The sequence below is a fragment of the Octopus sinensis genome, linkage group LG3 (assembly GCF_006345805.1).
Source record: "Octopus sinensis linkage group LG3, ASM634580v1, whole genome shotgun sequence".
Lineage (NCBI taxonomy): Eukaryota > Metazoa > Mollusca > Cephalopoda > Octopoda > Octopodidae > Octopus > Octopus sinensis.
The window spans coordinates 138,249,391-138,271,890 of record NC_042999.1 but is presented as its reverse complement, the minus strand read 5'-3'; the positions used below and the strand labels follow the sequence as shown (position 1 = coordinate 138,271,890).

General features: G+C 33.8%; 1 protein-coding gene across 1 annotated transcript in view; it reads left to right on the top strand.

Moving 5' to 3' along the window:
* Positions 1 to 22,500, top strand: part of LOC115209193 (dual specificity protein phosphatase 7-like) — a 26,835-nt gene that overhangs the window by 783 nt on the left and 3,552 nt on the right. The window contains exons 1-2 of the mRNA XM_029777442.2: positions 1 to 662; positions 14,268 to 14,654. The exon at positions 1 to 662 is cut by the window's left edge and continues 783 nt beyond it. Coding sequence (XP_029633302.1) covers positions 281 to 662; positions 14,268 to 14,654 — 769 coding nt within the window. The 5' untranslated portion in view covers positions 1 to 280. The remainder of the gene's footprint in view (positions 663 to 14,267; positions 14,655 to 22,500) is intronic.

The window sequence follows — 22,500 nt, the reverse complement described above, 5'->3', positions numbered from 1 at the left end:
TATTTATAAGAATCAAAGAAGCAACGGAATTAAACGGAGTTGAACGAGCGTGTGTATGACAGTGTTATAAGAGTGAGTGAACACGAGAAAATTAATTGTGAACGAGTTTGTTTATTTTTATTTAAGTTTGTTTGTTTGGTTTGTTTGTTATTTACGAGTGATTTTCAACCATCCGTTTTCTTCGCTTCACCTTTGGAGAAAATATTTCCTAGGGATTTCATATTTTCCCTTACCTTCATCCGTTTCACATTTTGCTTCAAACCACCACGACACTTTTCAGATGCCTTGTCTAGAGAGTGCTCACATTACAATGGATGATTATTTCACTCCAGAATGCTTGAGAGCTCAACTAAGAGCTGGGCACGAACTGCCATTACTCGATTGTCGAAGCCAATGCGAGTTCGCACGCCGGCATATTATCGGAGCTATTAACATCACCATGCCAGCATTACTCCAGAAACGACTGAAAACGGGAAATCTTAACATCCTTGGTATTATACATAACAATGATGCAAACCACAGATTTAAACGACATTGGAAAACACACAAAATTGTACTTTATGATGACTGCTCTACAGATCTAAACGCAAATCCATCCAGTTTTTTGAATTTATTATTAGAAAAATTGCGCCAAGAAGGGTGTTCTGCTTGCTACTTGCTTGGTACGTTCATGTTTTTATGTTTACTACGACTACTGTTCATTGTTGCTAAATTGTTTCTATTTTTACATTTACTACTTTCTTCTTGTATATCTATTTAGAAAGACATTGTTTTTATTGTTTTGTTTTGTTTTAATTTGCGGGGGGTACACATCACATATTTAACCTCATATCTTCCTTTACCGTCTATCACTATGCTGATTTATGTGTCACTATTAATCTATTTTTGAAATAACATATTACTTTTGAGTAGTTTAACGATTTCTCTCCCTCTCTCGTTTGTCATTCTCATATATATATATATATATATATATATATATATATTATATATATATATATATATTATATATATATATATATATACATATATATATATATACATATATATATATATAGATATATATATATATATATATATCTACATACATATACATATATACACACACACATATATATATATATAAATATATATATATATATATATATACATATATACACACACACATATATATATATATATACACACATATATACACATGTATATATATACATATATATATATACACACATATATATACATATATATATATACATATATCTTGACCCGCATGGCTCAGTGGTTAGAGCGTCGAGCTTACGATCGTGAGGTTGTGAGCTCGAATCCCGGACCGGGCTGTGTGTTGTGTTCTTGAGCAAGACACTTTATTTCACGTTGCTCCAGTTCACTCAGCTGTAGAAATGAGTTGCGACGTCACAGGTGCCAAGCTGTATCGACCTTTGTCTTTCCCTTGGATAACACTGGTGGCGTGGAGAGGGGAGGCCGGTATGCATGGGCGACTACTGGTCTTCCATAAAAAAACCTTGCCCAGACTTGTGCCTCAGAGGGTAACTCTCTAGGTACAAACCCATGGTCACTCATGACATATGCATATATACATACATATACATATATATAAATATATATATATATATATCTATATATATATATATATATATATATATATATATATATATATATATATATATATTATATAGTCCTGAAATTTCTCATACCGTACATACTCAAAGAATTACAGGGTGCACATTCCATGCACATCCCAATTGATGAGGAAATCGTCTTCTCCTCCAATGAGAATAACGACAATTTCTATAGTTTTTCTATTCGGTTTACGAACTTAATGGATCATTCATGAAAAGTATATTTCACAAATATTTGGATCCGTGCCATACTTATCTCCCTGGATTAAAATCAACTTAAGGGACTAGCATCGCTTCATATTTTCATTTTAATATTTCCATAACAAGCATTACAAGCAATTTTCAATTCTCTGATGTTAAATTAATGTTACACAGTTTATATATATTTAGCTAGTTAAGGTTCGATGGCTTTCCGAACTCTAGATACTTATAATTCTTCATTATTAACCCTTGTAATTTCTGACACTTGGCAGTGGCCTTATTTATAATAATAATAATAATAATAATAATAATAATAATATCTATCTATCATCATCATCATCATCAACGTCGTCGTCGTCGTTATTAGTAGTAGTAGTAGTAGTAGTAGTAGTAGTAGTAGTAGTAGTAGTAGTATGGTGGTGGTGGTGGTGGTGTTGTCTTACCCAACTCCAAACTAATCTTGATTGTTTTCTACCGGTTTTGAACGAATCAATACAAAACTTAGATATGTATTCTCTTTTTTTTTTTTTTTATGAGTTGAAGAGATTAAAAGGTTTCTAACTCTATTTATTCTCACTATTCTAATGCCACGGGAGAGAAGCAAGTCACCTGAATATACTCAAAATAATACCTTTCTTACACATGAAGGATTTGTCAAATGTTGACATAGTTTGAAACGGGAACTCTAGCATTTTGATAAATACAATAAATAAAGGATTGCATAGATGACCAAGATGAAAATGTATTCAACCATCGATCACTTGGATCAAGATTAACTTCTCGCTAAGTAACATCTAGTTGCCATTTAATATAAATAATATCTATTCTTTCGTCGAGTAGAAAAGAAATTATCAAGGTGAGAGGGTTTCTAATTATCATAATCATCCTTAATATATTTTTTACCAGTATTTATGTCATCGAAACCAGAAGAATGAATTCGTCGTATATTGGACTTGAAACCTTACCCACTGTTTTCGCTTCTTCGAGGACATTTCTAATATACAGTAGTATTGAAAATCAGGCAATATTTGGTCTGAAATCAAATTGTATGATAATCATTTTTCGAAAATATTGGTGATACTAAGAATAAGAAAATCGTTATGGCTTGGAATGAAACTCGGCTCATCTGATGATTATACTGAGCCATAGTTATATTATTTCTGTTGATGGGTTCTCGATGACAACTTCCTCAAGGAGTGGGCAGGGGCAATACGATAGAATGCGTCTCGGCATATATTGCTGATATTCCTTATTTTATTCACTCCATTTGAATGTAGGACAATAAGTTACCGAGTAAGTTAATGAGGAGCATTATACTGTGGTGCTCTCCACCCTAGAAGTTATATTTATTCTAAATGTTTGTGTTTTTGTGTGTAAATATCTATATTAAGGACGTCTCTTTGTGTGTATGCACACATGTATTTACATGTGTATATAAGCAGTATGGGTGTGAGAGAGAGGATATGCATACAGTTTGTTTCTTGACTGGCTAGTTAAACTGATTTTTAAGTATAGAAATTTGCTTGAGCTCGTCGTGTGTAGGCTCAAGAAAAATAGTTTGACATTTGAAATTAGATCACACACACACACACAGACACTACAAAAGGCACGTGTATTGATATTATACTTTTCAGTACAAGTATATATACATTGTACTCTATGTGTGTGTGTGTGTGTGTGTGTTTGCATTACATTGTAATTTGCTTGAAAGTACGTATATGTAAGTAATTAAAAAGAATTGCTGATTCTATTTAATTATTTAGTCAAGAACATCAACATATTTAGGAAGGAGTTAAGATTTTGTCTGTAGAGAGAAAAAATGTATTGTCTTTCCGTGGAAAATGGACGTTCCTCTGCTCAAAACTTAGATTACTTCTACTAAATGAACAAACTTCACATCTTTTCTTAACCATACGCATGAATATTGTTTCAGTAGTTTGAAACAGTCGATAAGCTTTCATTTACAATATCCACCTCTCAACCATAAAAGAGAAAAAAATACTTTTTTTGCTTATGAGGTCTCAAAGCACAGTTAAATGATATATCCTCTATAAAATTAATGGATATCAATAGATGACACGCATACCTACAAATTTAACCATACGGTCTGAAATAGGGCAACGCATCTCACGAAATAGTCTTCGATAGGGAAACAGTCATTAATAAGTACACTAAGTCAACTGTTCTCAAGCTGACTGCTCCAAACATGTTACTGATGAAACCTTTTGCTCCCACCTCTACTTTTTATTGAGAGGATCAAATAGAATTTACACCGATATAATTCCTCAGCAGAGTTTTGGAGTAGCTGCTACTTGGAGAGGAAAATAGTGGTATTTTTCCCCTTCATATATTTCTCATTATTATTGAGTTTCATACGACAAAAATTAAGATTCTGAAAAGAAAAAAATATCTAAAAATTTTAATTTTTGACATTTTACTCTCACCTTCATTTCTGTCCTTTTTCATTCCCAAGGGACAGTTATTCCAAAATCTCACCGCTTCCTCTTTATTCATTATGATGTTTTAAATCTCAGCGTCATTACTCATGGTATTCTGTCTACACAATTTTCAATCCTCAGAGAACCTTTTTAGTGAGGGCTAACAACCAACCAACCATTTCAAAAATACTACACTAGATGTTATCAGAAATGCCTGGAGCCCTTAGATTTGAGAGAAAATGAGGAAGGTTTAAAAACTATTGCTTTCCCAAAATCATTATTAATAACTTAGGTCCAGTGAAGTGAAATAGTAGCATCCAGGATTCGAAACTGAGTTACTGTATTTGGTTTCGTGTAATTAAGAGAGAAACGTGGAGATAATTAAATTAGAGCTACTTTATATCATTATGTATTATATACTTTCCTCATTGCTATTGCTATCGTTGATCTATCTTGTAATTAGACCCAATATACCAGATATATAAGGAAGCAGGGTAAGGGAAAGTTATGACCTATATTCCTTTCCCGGTGACATTTAGCAATGTGGTATGTAATTGCTGCCAACGTTAGGCAAAATTGGCTTTCGACTCGCGACAGTTTAATTTTTTTTCTTTCTATATATAACACATTTGCCTCTATGCTGATCATTGCATAAAGTGAACAGATTTAATTTCTATTTATATAAAGAAATAATTCTACAAGCCACATCTTGTAAAATATCTTAGTGAGACAAATTATATATATGTGTGTATGTTTGCTGTTTGTGGATATTTTTATTCATTTCTGCTTGTCTTTGGGGGCATGTATGTACATACATATCTATGTATGCATGTGTGTATGATTATATACGCTAGCTGCACATGTCCACTGCATCAGAGGCACTTCATATGCAACTATTTCTTTTATGTCGGATTTCTGCTTATTTTTGGCCATTGTGTATCACAGTCCTTTTCTTTTCTTTGTATGTTATTGTTTATATTATTTGTCAACATAGCAATTGAAAAGTAGGACAGTAAACATACACTTTTACTGCATACATACATACATACATACATACATACATACATACATACATACATACATTCACATACATACATACATACATACATACATTCACACACATACATACATACATTCACACACATACATACATACATACATACATACATACATGTTGTTGACAGTGACTTGTAAGTTTCTACCAGCTAAGCCATCGTCGGATTGTAATCCAGTAGATTTTTATTATAACTGAACATAAGAACAAACATATATATCTTAAAAAGAAAAAAACGGGAGGACGAGACAGATATGCATAATTCACCTTGTTTTTGCTTATCCCCACGAAGTTCTGATCCGGCAGAGAACCATAATCAAAGTCCACCATTTTTTTTTTTTTTTGTAAAAAATTTCAGGCAAAAAATATCTAAGAACGTGTGCTTTCTTTTTTAAGATTACAAAGTATGGTTTTTGAGCTGTTTGTATTGTTGATAGTGTTGTATGAACAAGACTTTGTTATGGTTGGGCGAAAAGCTCCAAATATTTATAAATATTTATAACACCGAGACTCTCCTACTTTTTCCAAAGATCATTAATTGTTTCGGAAAAGAGAGACACTTTTTACAGAAATCAAAGACGAATCATAGAGATGTTACTTTTTCCTCCACTGATCTCGTACGAGTATTAAACTAGGATGTTTTTAAAAAGTACTTAATCTCAGATAATATTGTGAATGAATTTCTTAAGTAAACCCCTACCCCACTAACTGTTTGTCTAAAGTAATGTATCAAATTGTTTATTTTATCTTCCTCCATTTTCTCTATCCGTCTCTCTCTACCCCACTCCCTCTCTTGCACTTTTTTCTCTAGTAATGTTGCGGTATTTTCGTTTTTATAACATTTTATAATATCAATAACTAGCCTTTCAGTCTTTACATGTAACATTGTAATGAGTACGGGAGAATAAGAGAGAGAGAAAGGGAGACGGAAACTTCAATCATTGACCCTCCAAAGAGGCTAGGCATACTGGAGCCTGAAGCGGTAAGTTGAGATAGCTAGAGAATTAGGACAGTCGTTCATTTACTGCTAAACAGTGTTTCACGAGCCACGCTTGTACGCGAGTGTTGAAATTTCAGGAAATACGTCAAAAGTTGTGGATGCTAACGTCAAAATTTAAATGTCGTAATTTATCTTGGGGTTACTCACAAATCGTTTGTTTAGATCGTACTTTTTACTCAATACTCAGAAAGGAAAAAAAACAACAACAACTGAATTCTGAGGTGCTAGTTTTACATGTCACATAGGCAAATCTGCAAGCGCTTTGTTATGGTTGCATATTTCATATTACATTGCTTTCACTCACTTCAAGACGAGACACCAGCCTTTTCTGCAGAGGTGTGTGCGCCCAACTAAAAAGAGAAGTTGTGAACCGGTGTTTTAAATTTTCGTTCAGTAAGATCAATGAAACTCGAGAACGCATTAACCTTTTCTTTACCACAGTTTAAGCCTTTTAATCTTGACTATCAATGGATCAAATTCCCGCTTTATCAACGATATTTTTAATGTCACCTTTGGCACTTGATGAACAATAAATTGAATAAAGTTCTAAAATATACTACCATTGCTGCTGCTGCTGATGATGATGATGATGATGATGATAATGACATCATCATCATCATCATCATCATCATCATCATCGAAAACAACAACTACAGAATACCTAGCATTCATAAAGATTTGTGTAAGAAATTGTATAACATTAATACTTCTTGAGAGCAAGACTGCTATTAGAAATGGTGAAGTGAGCTGGATTCAAGAAAAGCGGTTTACTGATTACGCCATCAGGATCACACACTTTCTATTAAATTAAGAATAACACGTGTTTCTCGGTGTGTACATCATTTCATATAATATTAATCAAATTGATTTGATTGTGATAGGAGTGTTAGTGTAGAAGGACTCTACATTTTCAAACTCAAGTTTTAATTCAGAAAAGGAAGTATAAAAGATAAGCATGTATTTAATTCCGAAAAGGAAGCATAAAAGATAAGCATGTATTTACACACATTTCTCGCCCTCTTTCCTTTCTTTCATAAGTTAAAAACCTCTCAATGTTTATCCAGATTTCATTCATAGATTCCAAATTGAAATCGTGCTGAGTTCTACAAGAATAATCGTTCAAAAACCTAATTGAAGAAATTTGAACTTGATAGTCGAAAATAACGAAAGTCTTGTTAATTAAGCAGTATTTATTAGGAACAGTTTCAACAGTGAGCTGTGCTTAAGATAACACAACACATTTTATAACAGCTAGATGCTTTTGAACGGAAGCGAGTTAAGAACCAACAATGGGAAATGACCCTACATCGTCTGGTAGTCGTGGATATAAATATTTTGTCATCTCCCCTGCTTTATGATAATTTAAAGCAGGTATGGGCAGCCTTTTCCGAGAAGCGGACCACATGAGACATGGTTTACCATCAGGCGGGCCGTGCTACTTTAAATCTATATCAAAGTAATTTTTATGTTAGGCGTTCCATTTAGAACCTATAACGGGCAGCAGGTTGTCCTGTTGCTCATGATTGATTTAAAGACAGTTAATCAGTCCAGTTTTATTACTTTCCAAACAGCTAGGCTCTCAAAGCAACCAATTGCAAGCAACTTGTCAGATCTGACCACTGAGATTTATTTAATGTGAAAGACAGAAATTAAAGATAAAAAAGGTATAGAAAGGGTGTAGGTCTGAAGAAGAAAATGTGTGCATAACTGGGGTCGTATTAAACCCTTAAGACCTGTCAGTGTCAAGTAATAAGATATAATCTTCATCGTGTCACTGGGCAAGTTCTCAATTCTCTTCTTTTGGGTTACACGTTTAGTGTATGTCTAAGTTGTTCATGCCAGACTCACATTTATGTGTCTGTGTGTGGATATAGATGGAGATATATATATATATATAAATCTCAGTGTCGGTATGTTTGTAAACATACGTATATTACATCTGTGTATGTATGCATGTGTCATGCGTGTGTAAATGAGCACATTTACATACGCGCGCGCGCGCGCACGTGTGTGTGTGTGTGTGTGTGTGTGTGTGTATGCTTGTGTACGTATCTGCATAAATTTATGAATTTTTGTACATAATCTATAAACTCGGATGTGTAAAAAGTTTTCAAAATTGACTCACTAGTGTGTTTGTAAGTGGAAAAGAGGAATTCTGAAGTTTGGTGTGTTAGCTTCACTTCTTTATCCTGCTATTTTCACCGTTTGACATTTCGTTCGTCATTTTTTTCTTTATTATTATTATTATTATTAAAATTTAAGGAAAAAAATTCATATCATTGATGTTAGATGCAGTTCAAGCACACCCCATGTGTGTGTGTGTGTGTATGCGTGTATATATATATATATATATATATATATATATATATATATATACCAACATACATGTACACACAACAAGACATCACACACATGCCCAATGAGAGAATGGCATTTAAATCTAACTCTGGAATCCTAATCACCGGATGAAAACTTATTTCACGACCCCAGTTTGACTGTCATCATTTGCTCAGCTTTCAATTATAATCACTCTGGTCAACTAATTTAACCTCTCTCTCTCTTTCTCTATCTATCTATCTATATATCTATCTATCTATCTATCTATCTATCTATCTATCTATATCTATCTATCTATCTATCTATCTATCTATCTATCTATCTATCTGCTTTCCCATCTTTATGATCGTAATTACAGTGGGAATTCAACGTTTGTTAGCCAAGGCATCCCCTCAGCAATGTATGGAGTCAGTATATCGCTTTCATTTTTCCTATGCAGGCACATACACTCGTGTGCGTGTGTGTGTATGTCTAATGAGTGAGACAGGAGCTGCAAGCAAATGACAGACACGAGAGACTCTCTAACGACCAACTGAAATGCTGTTAGCTTGTATTGCGTCACTCCTATTGCACCGAGTGCCTCCCCCATCAATCTCTTGAATTCCAATTATATAAGATCTCAGAAATATATATAAAGCAGAGAGAGTTTATCCCATTCATATGTTTATCAAGAATAATAGGTACCTAATATTTGTATATAGAGAGAGATGTGTGTATTAAAAAGAAAAATTAAAGTACCAACAATAGATAAGAGGTACAAGTCAAGACACAAACATAGAGACCATTCTTCATTCATCAGCTATTAAATGAAGTTCAAGGTAATTTCAGAGCAGAGTTTATATTGTTGTTTGTTTTTACTGTTTATTTTTTCTACGATTCACGTTTGGTTTCTACCTAGTCAGGGAATAATTGAGAGATAACCTCTGTGAATAAATTATGCGCCTGGGCAACATCTACAAAATAAATACAGAAATCACAACTGGTATTTTATGCTTTATATATTGTACGCATGTTTCAGTAAGCCGATTGCCGTTACTATGTAAGCCGGTTGGTCTTATTACACAATACAGTCGACCAAATTTCCTCAGTATTATCAGCAAAGATACGACATAAAATTTCAAGTTCTCACATAAATCATCTTGTGTTATCTGGTTATTCTAGCAGCATAGACGATGAAGTAAGTGAGAGGGTAAGACTGCATTAGAGGAGAATGTGACGGGGTAAAGAGAAGAGGCTATTTTGACTGTGCCTATCCCAATACACATTCTAGTAGACCCACAACACTTGCATTCGTATAGGCACATGCATATATGTACGGTAACTAAGAAAGGAGAGAAAGGGAGAAATATCTATTGTAAGCACAATAGTAACACATATTAATATTTCTAGATTAATTAAATAGTAATATATATATATATATATATATAATATATATATATATATATATATATATATATATATATACATGGGTATATATATATATGTGTGTGTGTGTGTATATATATATATATATATATATATACTCGTGTATTATGTATATATATGTGTATATATGTATATATATATATATATATATATGTATTATATATATATGTATATATGTATATAATATATATATATATATAATATATATATATATGTATATATTTATGTACATATATATATGTATAATATATATGTATATATATAGCTAATAATCTGTGTTGTTGATGATGATGGTGATGATGAAAAGAAGTGAATAGAAAACACGAGTGATAAAATAAGTCGCCAAGAAGATATGACATAACTTTGATTATGAAATCAAAGGTAGGCCAAGGTAAACTTTAGATCAGATAGCACAGTTTAGATATTTTGTTTCTATGTGTAAGTCATTAAAAAAAAAATTACTGTAAAATATGTTCAGAGCGTGAGACAATTATAAATCTGTTCAACTTAAGGTACGAGCACATGATGATACTCCTTCGCAAAACAGTCAATGGTGCACGCCATCTATCAAAAAATTAAGCTTCGAAGAAACTAAACGAAACCGCGAAAGATTTTCAGTTTTCAGCTGAGTTCATTTCACTTGAATTGCTTTACTTGTATTATTAGGTGAAGCATGTTTGTCTAAAATATCTTGGTGCCTCTTTGTTGAAAATATAGCATATTTGTGCTGACTCGGAAGACTCAAAGCATGCAAACAACAAACACTGGCTAAAATGTTACTCTGAATCGATAAAAAAAAGCCTGATAAAACTTCTAATCAAAGGATATGGTAAAAATGTATTTTGGTACTTAGACACATCCCCTCAAGTTTTAAATCCAAATCTCTCCAGGGATTACTCTGTTTTTCTTCCTCTTCAGGATCAATGAAATAATACCAGTAATGCAAAAAGTTTGATTCAATTGAATTATAATTCTCCTCTCCAACAAAATTGTGTCGTTTTAGAAGTATAGAATTATTAACACAATCCCAAACAGTGCGTGTAGGTCAAAAGATTATTAACTTGTGATTCTCTTGCAATGCTTGTCTTGAAACACAGGTGTAGTGCGATGTTGCTTAAGTAAACATTCTCAGACATAGTGGTAAGATGGAATAAGAAATTTCGTGTGACCATTAGCAACAACGCTGGGTTGCAACAAAAGATCAAAAGCGTGTTTTAAGAGATGACTTTATTCCAGTTGAGCTCATGGAATGTTAACAACTCTGACGGTTGAACTTCAGCGGTCTATGCCTATATGTAATTTCCATTGGTTAGGTGGTGGGGTACATGCAAGTTGTTACTAAGTACAATAGATATATCGATCTACCGTCCGTAGTTCATTCTCTTTAAGGGAGTGGCTTGAGGCACGTCATAGCAGAGTCAGGATTCGATGGGGCTCTAGGTTTCCGGCATCTTTTCTGTCTTTAGGTTCTCTAATAATTTCTGATATTGAGTGTACACAGCACTATGCCACAGTGTACACAGCACTATGCCACAATAAGCGATCTTGAACAAAGTGTCTCCGAGCAGGCTGCTTGAAAATAGCGATGAATAATGTCATCCTTGCTTGGAAATGTGTCTGCTTCGCGTTCAGCTCAATATTGACATTTACCTTCTGTATGTACACATACTTTCTGCATGTACACATTTGCTGTTATTGGTGTTGGTGATATTGTCCCAATGTGAATCACCTAGGTCGTCATTTACTCTAGATGACAACCTGTGTAAATTACCTTCGAATTATTACGAGTGGCGCTGAATGGCAGAATCAAAAGGATGAAATAGCGTGCCTTACAGTTTTTACGTTTCGAGTTCCAATGCAACCGATGTTTATTTTGGCCTTCTTTATGGACGACAGTAATATAAGAACCTGCTGGATGATCACGAACAGGTCTCCTTACTTTGAAGCCAGCGAAAGTCGAGTAGACTGTCATCTTTTGTTATGTCTATCTACTTTATTCAACGTATTGAGTTCTATATCAGATGTTTGCATTTGATATGTATTGTATATATTTTATATTCCTTACTTATGATGTATGTATATGTGTATGCATGTATATATATATATATATATATATATATATATATATATATTATATATAATATATATATATATATATATATATATATATATACATATATATATAACTTATGATGTATGTATATGTGTATGCATGTATATATATATATATATATATATATATATATATATATAGTATATATATATATATGTATATACATATATATATATATATATATATGTATATATATATATAGTATATATATAATATATGTATATACATATATATATATATATATATAATATATATATATATATATACATATATATACATACATAAGGTAAGGAATGTAATAAAAATAATATATGTATGTATGTATTATATATATATATATTATATATATATATTATATATATATATATGTATGTATGTATGTATATGTATGTATGTATGTATGTATGTATATGTATGTATGTATGTATGTATTATATATATATGGAGAGGAAGGAGTTAAATACGGAAAGAATAAATATGAAAACATAGGAAAGAAACCCGATTATATATATTTACATTCTATTTTATATTGCAAAATTGTGGCGTATTGAAATGACATTTTGCATACAACATCAGAAAATTAAAGTTCCGGATAGATTTAAAAGCATAACAATTATAAATATTTGTTCTGATCCAAATATAAAAGCGTATTTGTTTTGTTATGTATGCCAACGTAGCTTTTCATAGGGTTTCGTTGATTTGATGACTGTCAAGATTCCTGAAAGGTGGCAGCTGCAAACTGTTTCCAAAGGGCAATGAGAATGGGGTAGGTTTGGTGCAGAAGGTATCCTTATTCTAAGGAAATAATAATGGAAATCAAAATGGCAGTCTTTATTCATTCGTTTTTGTTACTTTTTCTTGTTTTCGTTTATATTTGCTTTTATAAAACTGGCGATCATTTTAGTATTTCTATTTATTGCTGTTAGTACGTTACCCTTGTGCTTTTCTTTTTCTTTTATTCAAGAAGACTTTCAAATAATTGTGAAATAATTAAAAACGTTTCATTTGATGGCCTTTGTCCATATTTGGCATTTTTATGTCACTGAATTGTCACTCCTCACGAGTAACATTTTTTTTATTCCTTGCGCTCTCTCTCTCTCTCTCTCTCTCTCTCTCTCTCTCTCTAACTGTATATATATGGATGAGGGTGTGATATAGAGATCTATGTCCTCTTTCTCTTTATTACAACCCTTTTTGTTAAACGCCATTCATTTTCGTTATATTTCCTGTTTTCGATATCCTCTCATCATTCTAATAAACAGAACATATCTTTCACACTTGGGCTATTGGATTCTTCTTTCTTTCTATCTTTTTCTCTCCACTTCTATTTAATTTTCCTGGAAAATTCCAGTATTCAGTAAATGTAAATAAATTTTGCTTCTTTTTCCTGCTGCTGAACACCAACGTTGCTATGGTGTTCTCAGCTTGTGAGAATATATTGTGCAAACCATTGCTTAAGGGGTTTTGTAAAATTTTCGATTTATAACGCTAACCTGTAATATGCTGTAATTTCTACAAAGAAAATTGTTCAGAAATAAGCTAAGTGGTTAATGAATGCTTGCTTACTCGTTGGTGTGCTTAATGGTTAGTAAATGCTAACGAAAAGTTTATTCTTTTTGGTTTTATATAAACATACATCATCATGAAGTCTCTTTGGGACCGGTTCAAAATCAATGTCTGGTTAGCTTATTCTGATTCTACTTTGTTAAGCGTGTTCTCTCGCCCAGGTGCATACGCTCTTATACAGCGTCTATTGCACACTGAATATAGTATTAATTTTCACTAAAAGCAGCATAGATTCATTCTATATTACACTTCAGAGCTTACTGTGTACAGCATAATCTAATTTGTGTATATAGTCTATATTAAATCTTACTGTGACGATTGTTTTGGGCTGAAACTAAGTCAAGTGGGAAATCTAAGAGAACTTGAAATTGTGGAAGTTCAGTTTCAGATCACGTGTTCTCATTAACTTGAAATTTAATTTAAAACGACCTTCACAGCACCTATATTTTTCCATGGAATCTATAATTTTGGGACTTTTCTTCTTTCTCTCTTCCAGGTGGTTTTTCGACGTTTGAACAAAGATATCCTGAACTCAGTGCTTTCTTAGATTCGGAAACCGAGTCTACCATTATTGGCCTCAGAAATCTATCTCTGTCAAGCGAATCGTCATATAATCTTCAAGATGAAGAATCGGATACAAGTCCGTCGGATACATCGCCATTACCAGTTCAAGTCTTACCGAATCTTTTTCTGGGCAATGCTAAGAACTCACAAGAGCTTTCACTTTTGAAACAAAACGGCATCAAGTATATTCTTAATGTAACTGCCAACATGCCAAATATGTTCGAAAAAGACGATTCTTTTAAATATATGCAGATTCCCATCAATGATCACTGGTCTCAAAATTTGTCTATATTTTTCCCGAAAGCCATTGAATTTATCGGTAAGCTACATTTCTGTTACAGTTCACATTGCATCACACACACACACACGACCTGCTTGAAATAGCAACAAAATCTTTTTCAAATAAAACTCTAGTGTCTTTAGGAGAAACATTACATAAAAAGTAGTCATAGATACCAAAAAAGCATAAAAAGAACAGGATGGTTACTGCTGGAATAGTCTTGATCATACGTCTGTTCGATCAAGATTTACTCTGAGCAGAACAGCCATAACAATAACTACACACACCCCCACACACCTTTCTACATTAAGCATGCTTACACTAAGGAAGTATATTTGGCACATGTCTCAGTACCCTTATCTACTGCACATTTTGTCAAAGTCCTTTCTCTTTATTCTGCACCATTTACAAAATAATATATTTATCATTTAAACATCTGGCATTTAGGTTATGAACTGTTTCTTCTAATCATTTTGTCATAGTATTCAACACACCTCATTTCAACACCTATATTATATCCCTGCTTCATACGCACACACTTATATATTACTGACACACAGTATATTCCCTGTGTATTATACATTTTCTGAGCTACCTATTAACATTTCACATTTTCTTCGCTGTATCTTGTTTTCTGTCAGTGATAATTATTTTCAGTTTAATAAATAATATTCAAATTTTATGTTCAACAACATTCTGTACAAATATGTAAAGTATACCACTATTGTACACAACACTGTGGCACAACACACACCTATTTACAACTCCGATGTATCTATACAGTTATTAATGAATTCAGACTAAATTGTATACAATCTATTCAAATATAAACAAGAGCAAAGTTTACTGAAACAATTAAATATGCTATACGTGTTACCTTTTATATTTAAAAGATGAAAACTACTCAGGAACGCCTATTGCATAAAACTCTAATAGTAAAGTGGACACTAACATACTTGATGTAGTAAGCCAAAAACATAAATCACGATTTCCTTACTTTCTTGCATCAAGTATTACTAGCACCCACATTCCTCCAAGTTCTAGGTTTAGATTTCACTTGGCTTGATATGAGTACTAGTAGTGAACTCAAATTCAATTCACTTGGTCAAGCTACTAATTGAGAAATCGGACGTTTGAATGACTAGTGAGGAAAATATTCAAGTTTCTATGTGTGTGCACACTAACCAGTGAACATACAGAGTACATTTATTAAATAACTACACCACATTCTTTCGGTATATACACACACACAAGCTGAAATGCTAATGGACATGTGTATATAGTCGTGTATGCACATACATCAGAGAAGAGGGAAGCTAAAAAAAAAAAAAAAGAAAATCAAACTTGTTCTCGAATTCAGTGTGGCCTGGATTTAAGTGAATATCGGTCCAGTTTCCCCAGTTATGTGTGTTATTGTTGGGAAACGAAGACAGCAGCCCATTAATTAGGAGCTGGCAGCGGAAACAGCGGCTCAAGGTCTGTTTAAATAGACACACCTGTTATTATTGTTCCTTATCAACAAGCATTGGCTGGTAGTGCTGGTGATAGCAATTTGTTATCTAAGACCAGCGGTGGCGTTCCTCCCCCTCCCCCTCCCACCTTTCCTCTTCTGAATGTCATAAATGTGACAGCACAGCACAAACAAATATTAATCGCTATTACAGGATCACAGTGATGATGGTTGTTGATAATGATGAATCACTCTACTATAATCTTCACTCTCACTCTCTCCTGTTCCTCATTTCTCCCCCTCATTTGCTTCTCTTCCTCTGTAACACTCCTCCACACATTCTCTGTCACTGTTCCTCCGTCCCCTTCTCTCTATGCGAAATTTTCAACTCTACAGCTAACTTATTTCTTCTTGATGGAACCTATTTACGACCGGGTGGACAGAGCCATTCGAAAGAATAGTTAGGTTTACTGACCAAAGATTGGTACAGTGAGATACTTCGAAGAGGATATGAACAGACAATTTCTCAGCAGTCTCTCCAGTATCTACCCTATCATGTCGTCTTCTGTTCATATATAAAATAAATATTTTACCAAAAGTTCCAACTCAATTTTATGTAAAGTTTGGAACGCTTCACAAAAACCCAACTTCTAAATAATTTACACGCGCCCGCGATGATAATTAGATACTAAATTGTACGTGTGTGTATGTGTGTGTGTGTGTGTGTGTGTGTGTGTGTGTGTGTGGTGTGTGTGTGTGTGTGTGTGTGTTATCAGATAAAGTTCCTAGCTTGTGCTGACAACGGCGAGGAAGCATCTCCATAACGTCTTAATGAAGAAAGGAAGTTAAAAGATGGGATGCAGATGTGTTGTCAATCCTTCTCGCCTCTATTAATCTATTTAAACGTCCACATATAAACTATGATTCTATTGTCAAATGAAGAATCATGATGATGATGACTAATTATTTGTTGTTTAAAACCTCTAACCAGTTCTATATTTTACTTAGGTCTTTTGACAATTAATACCAGGTACAGGTACGCATACACGTACATAAATATGGGTTATCTGCTGCATAACCGGCTTTAAAATAGTTGATGTTTGTTATAAATACACTGTATATTATTGATGATGCATACTGTGCCACAGGCATGTAGTTAGTTATGTGTGTAAGAGAGAGAATGAATTCGTGTGAGAGTGAAATTATTTAGTATCAATTACTTTTTATTTCTCATTTGGTAACGTCTTCACATAAGCTTGTTGATCAAGGTCTGTGTAAAGCAGATAAAAATATAGTGTACAGTAGAATTAGTATAACACTCCTAGGTATTGTGGACACTACAACTCCATACTTTGGTATATTTATCCGACTGTACGTATTCGTGTAACACTGTCCACCTTGTTAACTAACTAAATTGTTCTCTCCTAAATAAATCATTATCTTAATTTTAGTTTTCTCATAAACATTCTGCTACAAAATCCATATAAATTGATAGATATGTTCCCTTTGCAGTAAGTCATCTTTATACGCTTGAAGAATAAAAAATCCTTTGAAAATTTAAATATTAACTTTAAATCTTTTACTAAAAGGAAATGAATTCTGAAATAATCGTTTCTAAATTATAAGGAAAGCAAATTATTGTGGTGTTACAAATGTTTATAAAAAGAAACTTACGAATCAAAGAAAGACTCTCTAAAACAGTCGACCGACAGGATATCGTAACCAGTTTCCCTCAAATCGCACCCATTTTTTCCTTTGTTTTGTTTTTTTTCTGGATACCTTAAATAATGAGTGTTTGTCCACTAAACAAACAGTGTAGTCCTTTAGTCCTATATTCTACAAAACAGATGATGAGCCCATTCGAACTCCTTTAATTATGCATCTCCTTGATCGATATTCTTTTCTACTCTAGACACAAGGCCCAAAATTTTGGGGGAGGGGCCAGTTTATTAGATCGACCCCAGTATGCAACTGATACTTAATTTATCGACCTAAAGGATGAAAGGCAAAGTCGACCTCGGCGGAATTTGAGCTCAGAACATAAAAACAAACGAAATACCGCTAACGTTTCTGCTAGCTCGCCGCCTTTCCTTGATCGCTATTGACCTTAGGTTCAAGAATAACGTCAGAAAAGCATAGTTTACATGTTCATACACTAATATATGAACATGTAGCCTACATGTATATAAATACTGTATTTGGCAGTATGGAAAACGTAATTTTTTCAACAAACAAAAAAATTACCTTGGATATGACCATACGTCTCCGTGGTTTTCTTGAGGTTAACTAAGGTCAATCCCTTACAAAGAATTGCTGAGGTTAACTAAGGTCAGTCCCTTACAAAGAATTGCTGGTTTATTGCTTAACAATTGCAAATATTTTTTATATTATAAAGCAGCTGATTTAACTAATATTGTTGATATAAATACGCGCACAATAACTGAATAAATAAAAAAGAATAATTTAAAATATTTTGCTGCAGCCACACTGCTCTTGTGCTGCCCTTCTTTTTTTATAATTTTTTTCTTTAGCATCCCCCAGTGTCTACGTATAAAATGCCTGTCTCGTAACAGACATTTATTGTGTATCCGCAGGCACTGACCGATTGTGTGGGCGGACTTTGGAAAATATGAAAAGAAAATTTTCCTAGACTTGTATTTCCAAAATCAGTGTACGTCTTCCGTACTGCAATGTCTCCCGTGCCGTGAAATAACGATATTTCGTAACTGTAATATACAGTATATAGAATAGAGAATCAAGTCTTTAAAAAATGTATAAATATAGCAATATGCTGTTGACTACCAATTTGAGGAGGATTAACTGTATGTGTGTGTGTGTGTGTGTACGCGCGCACACATAACACACACAATTAAATGGTTCAAAACAGATAGAGTAGGATGGAGAAAACATCTGTTTTCCATTTTCAACTTCCTTCTTTAATTATTCAGACAGTTTTTGAGACGCTAAAAGAGCAAGCCAGACAGTTTGATTGGTATCACTTGTCAAAAGAGATAAGTAAACTATAGGACTGAATGTAGGTTAGAAGAAAATAAGAACTAACTAATAACAATTATCATCATAATCTGTTTTACGTTCATTTTTCCATGTTTGCATAGGTTGGGCAGATTTGAAATGCACAGCTTTATATTATATTTTTAACACTAATACCGCCACTTTCTCAGCACTCTTAGTCCAACCTCTCTACCACTTTTCACACCTTAATTTCAACCGCACTTCTAGTTCTCAGGCTCAAGCTGATCTGCTTCTTCTACCATTCCCTGAATCTCCGTCATATGACAATAGTTGTTTTTCTATCTCACTTCCTGCATTGATGACATCTATCTCACTTCACCTTCCTCTGAAGTCATCATACTTTAATGTATACAATCCTTACAGGCTCACCTACTTCTCTCACAATGATAGCATCAGTACTGGTGACGAAGAGTAGGATCACGGTGATTCCTTTAGGTTTTTGTGTACTTTTGACACAAATGAAACCAAAAGTGTGGCTGAATAATGTTTGGGAAATGTAGTAGAGGAGTGGCTCTGGTTTTTAAGATAATTGACGAAGGCTACTGATATGCTATAAAGGCAATGCATTCAAGACATTCACTGAGATAATTCCCATCAGCCAAATGATATTTATATCGGTCGCTACCTATACCCTTATTGATCATTCTAAATATTCACACCTCATTCTTTTGCCAATCGAGGAAAGAATATGTTTCACTTAAGAGATCTAATAATACCTAAACACATCCGTTGCTTCCACTACTTGATTTTATAAGCCAGATTCACTGCCATCTATATTTTACAAAGATTTCAGTTGATTGATTTTATAGGAGTTGTCTTATTATTTGGTAGCTTTTAGGTTTTGGACACTCTTAGTAGAACATTTTGTTCACCAATTACATGGATAAGATTATCAAAGTTGTTTCGTCTCGCTCTATTTTATAAGCACATCACCTTAACTAAAGTTTGAGAACTCGTACACATGTATGTGTTTGTGTGTAGTTTAAGAACTGATGTCATTTTCTTCTATATAGCGCCCAGTCTTACTACTTCTTCAGAACAGGTGTTAATGTAGGGAGTGATGGGATTGTAGCATGTATATTAGGGGAAGACGGATAGGTGGTATGTAAGGACTCCTTAGACGCAATGAAAAATATATAAAAAAAAAAGGTGGTGGTAGTCGGTAAAGAGCAGCAGTAGCTGGTGGTTAAGGCAATTGTAATAGTGGCAGCAGCAGCAGTAGCAGTAGTAGTAGTAGTAGTAGTTGTAGTTGTAGTTGTTGTTGTTATTATTAAAAGATCCCAAAAGAACAAAAGCGTGAAGTAAATTCGAAAACTGGTTTCTATTTCAACAAGATATTTATGGGAGCCAGGAGTATAAAGGTGTGGATGAATATTGTTAGAAAGAAAACGTTTAACAAAAACTTTAAGATATATTTTGTTCATGTGGCTGTGTATATGAAAGAAAGAAAAGAGAGATTTTGTATGCAATGTCATGTGTGTATGAGTGGGTTTTTTTCCTTCTTGTTTTATTTGTTTCTTGCTATGACTAACGCTTGCTCTTTTATGTATTTATACAATATTTATTGTGTATTGTATGTAAATAAACACGAGTAAAGTGTGTGCGTGTGACTCTGAATATATGAATATGGTTGAGTGGGCGGGGTCCTGTGTAATATAATTTGCAAACTAAAATCAAGGAAATTATTTGAACTATCATGATTGAAAATATAAGAGTAAACTTAAATGTGGCATGTGTGTGTCTGTGTGTGTATATTTCTGATAGCCTATACCCGTGGCTGAACTTAATAGAAACTACGACCATGTTGGGGCTCCCTTCGAATATATATTGTGAGGCTTGCCTGGTGATTGAGGGTTGCTAGAAACCCAGCAGAAATAAAAGCAAGCCCTGTCAAAAGGACAAATGAACATAGTGTAGGTTTATCGACTTTCATGCAATAACACAGGCTCTCAGAAATACTGAGCTGGTGTCCGATGTGCTGGAAGACCACTGGGAGTGAGGCACCGCTTAGCTTTTGTTGAAGCATGTCTCTGGGAGAAGGTCGCACAAATATAAGACCAGATATGCAGAGTATGGCATTGGACATTTTGGGGATCTTCTCCATGCGCTTAAGATCATGGTACCCCCCACATTTCTGAGCCTGTAACCATACTGGCTCTGGATATGTTGTTCTAGTTTTTCTTTGGATCATGTCAATAGGGTGGGGAGGGCCTGTGAGGTACTGTGCCAGCGTTATTGGGCCTAAAACTTTAGGCTGTGCAATAGCCGGAGGCGACTATCTGGTGTCCGGTCGAGGCGGAGAACGCCATAGTAAGCATGAAAGTTGCGGATGTGTGAACGCGCGCGCGTGAATGTGTGTGTGAGTGTGTGTATCCCACCATCGCTTGACAACCGATACTAGTGACTACGTTCCCGTAACTTAGCGGTTTGGCAAAAGGAACCGATGGAATAAGTACTAGGCTTACAAAGAGTAAGTCCTAGGGTCGATTTGTTCGACTAAAGGCGGTGTTCCAGCATGGCCGCAGTCAAAAGACTGAAACAAAGAAAAGAATATATATATACTATATTAAGATAAACTTACTTTAAATATATATATTATATATATATATATTATATATATTATATATAATATATATATGTATTATATATATATATATTATATGTATGTGTGTGTGTGTATTATATATATATGTATTATATATATACACACATATATATATCTGTGTATATATATATATATATATATATATATTATTGTATGTATTATATATATGTATATATTGTATGTATTATATATACATATATATGACTTATTAAGTGAGTGTAAAGAGAACTAAAATTTTCGATTGAGAACTTATTTGCTTGAAAGGAAAAAACTAAAAAGAAAGAAATATGAGCCCCTGAAGAGAAACGTTTTGAACTAGAATAAATGTTAGACAGGAAGCTGGTAGTATAGGCATGCTCGCAGTGTATAATTGTGTGGGTGGCTGTGTGGAAGGATATGGGTGAGATTTTTGTTTCTGTGCTTCTTTCTTTCTTTCTTTCTTTCTCTCTGATACTCTTATGCGCGGGTGGATTTGTTGAAATGGTGTGTATACGTAAAATGTCGAACACTTGACGAAAGGCAGTGTAAGAAGAGCTAACAGGAAAAAAGAATAAAGAAATAAATATAACTCAGAGCAGTCTAGGTTCCCCCTGGAAAGCCAAATCGACTGCTGCTGCTGCTGCTGTTTTCACACCACTCTCTCTGTCCTTCTCTCTCTCTCTCTCTCTCTCTCTCTCTCTCTCTCACTATTTTCCTCTCTCTATCTCTCTCCTGCACACACGCACAAACTTTTATACAGATTTTTTACGCTGGCTTTCGCGCGATCTGATATACTCACACATCCTTATCTACTTTTC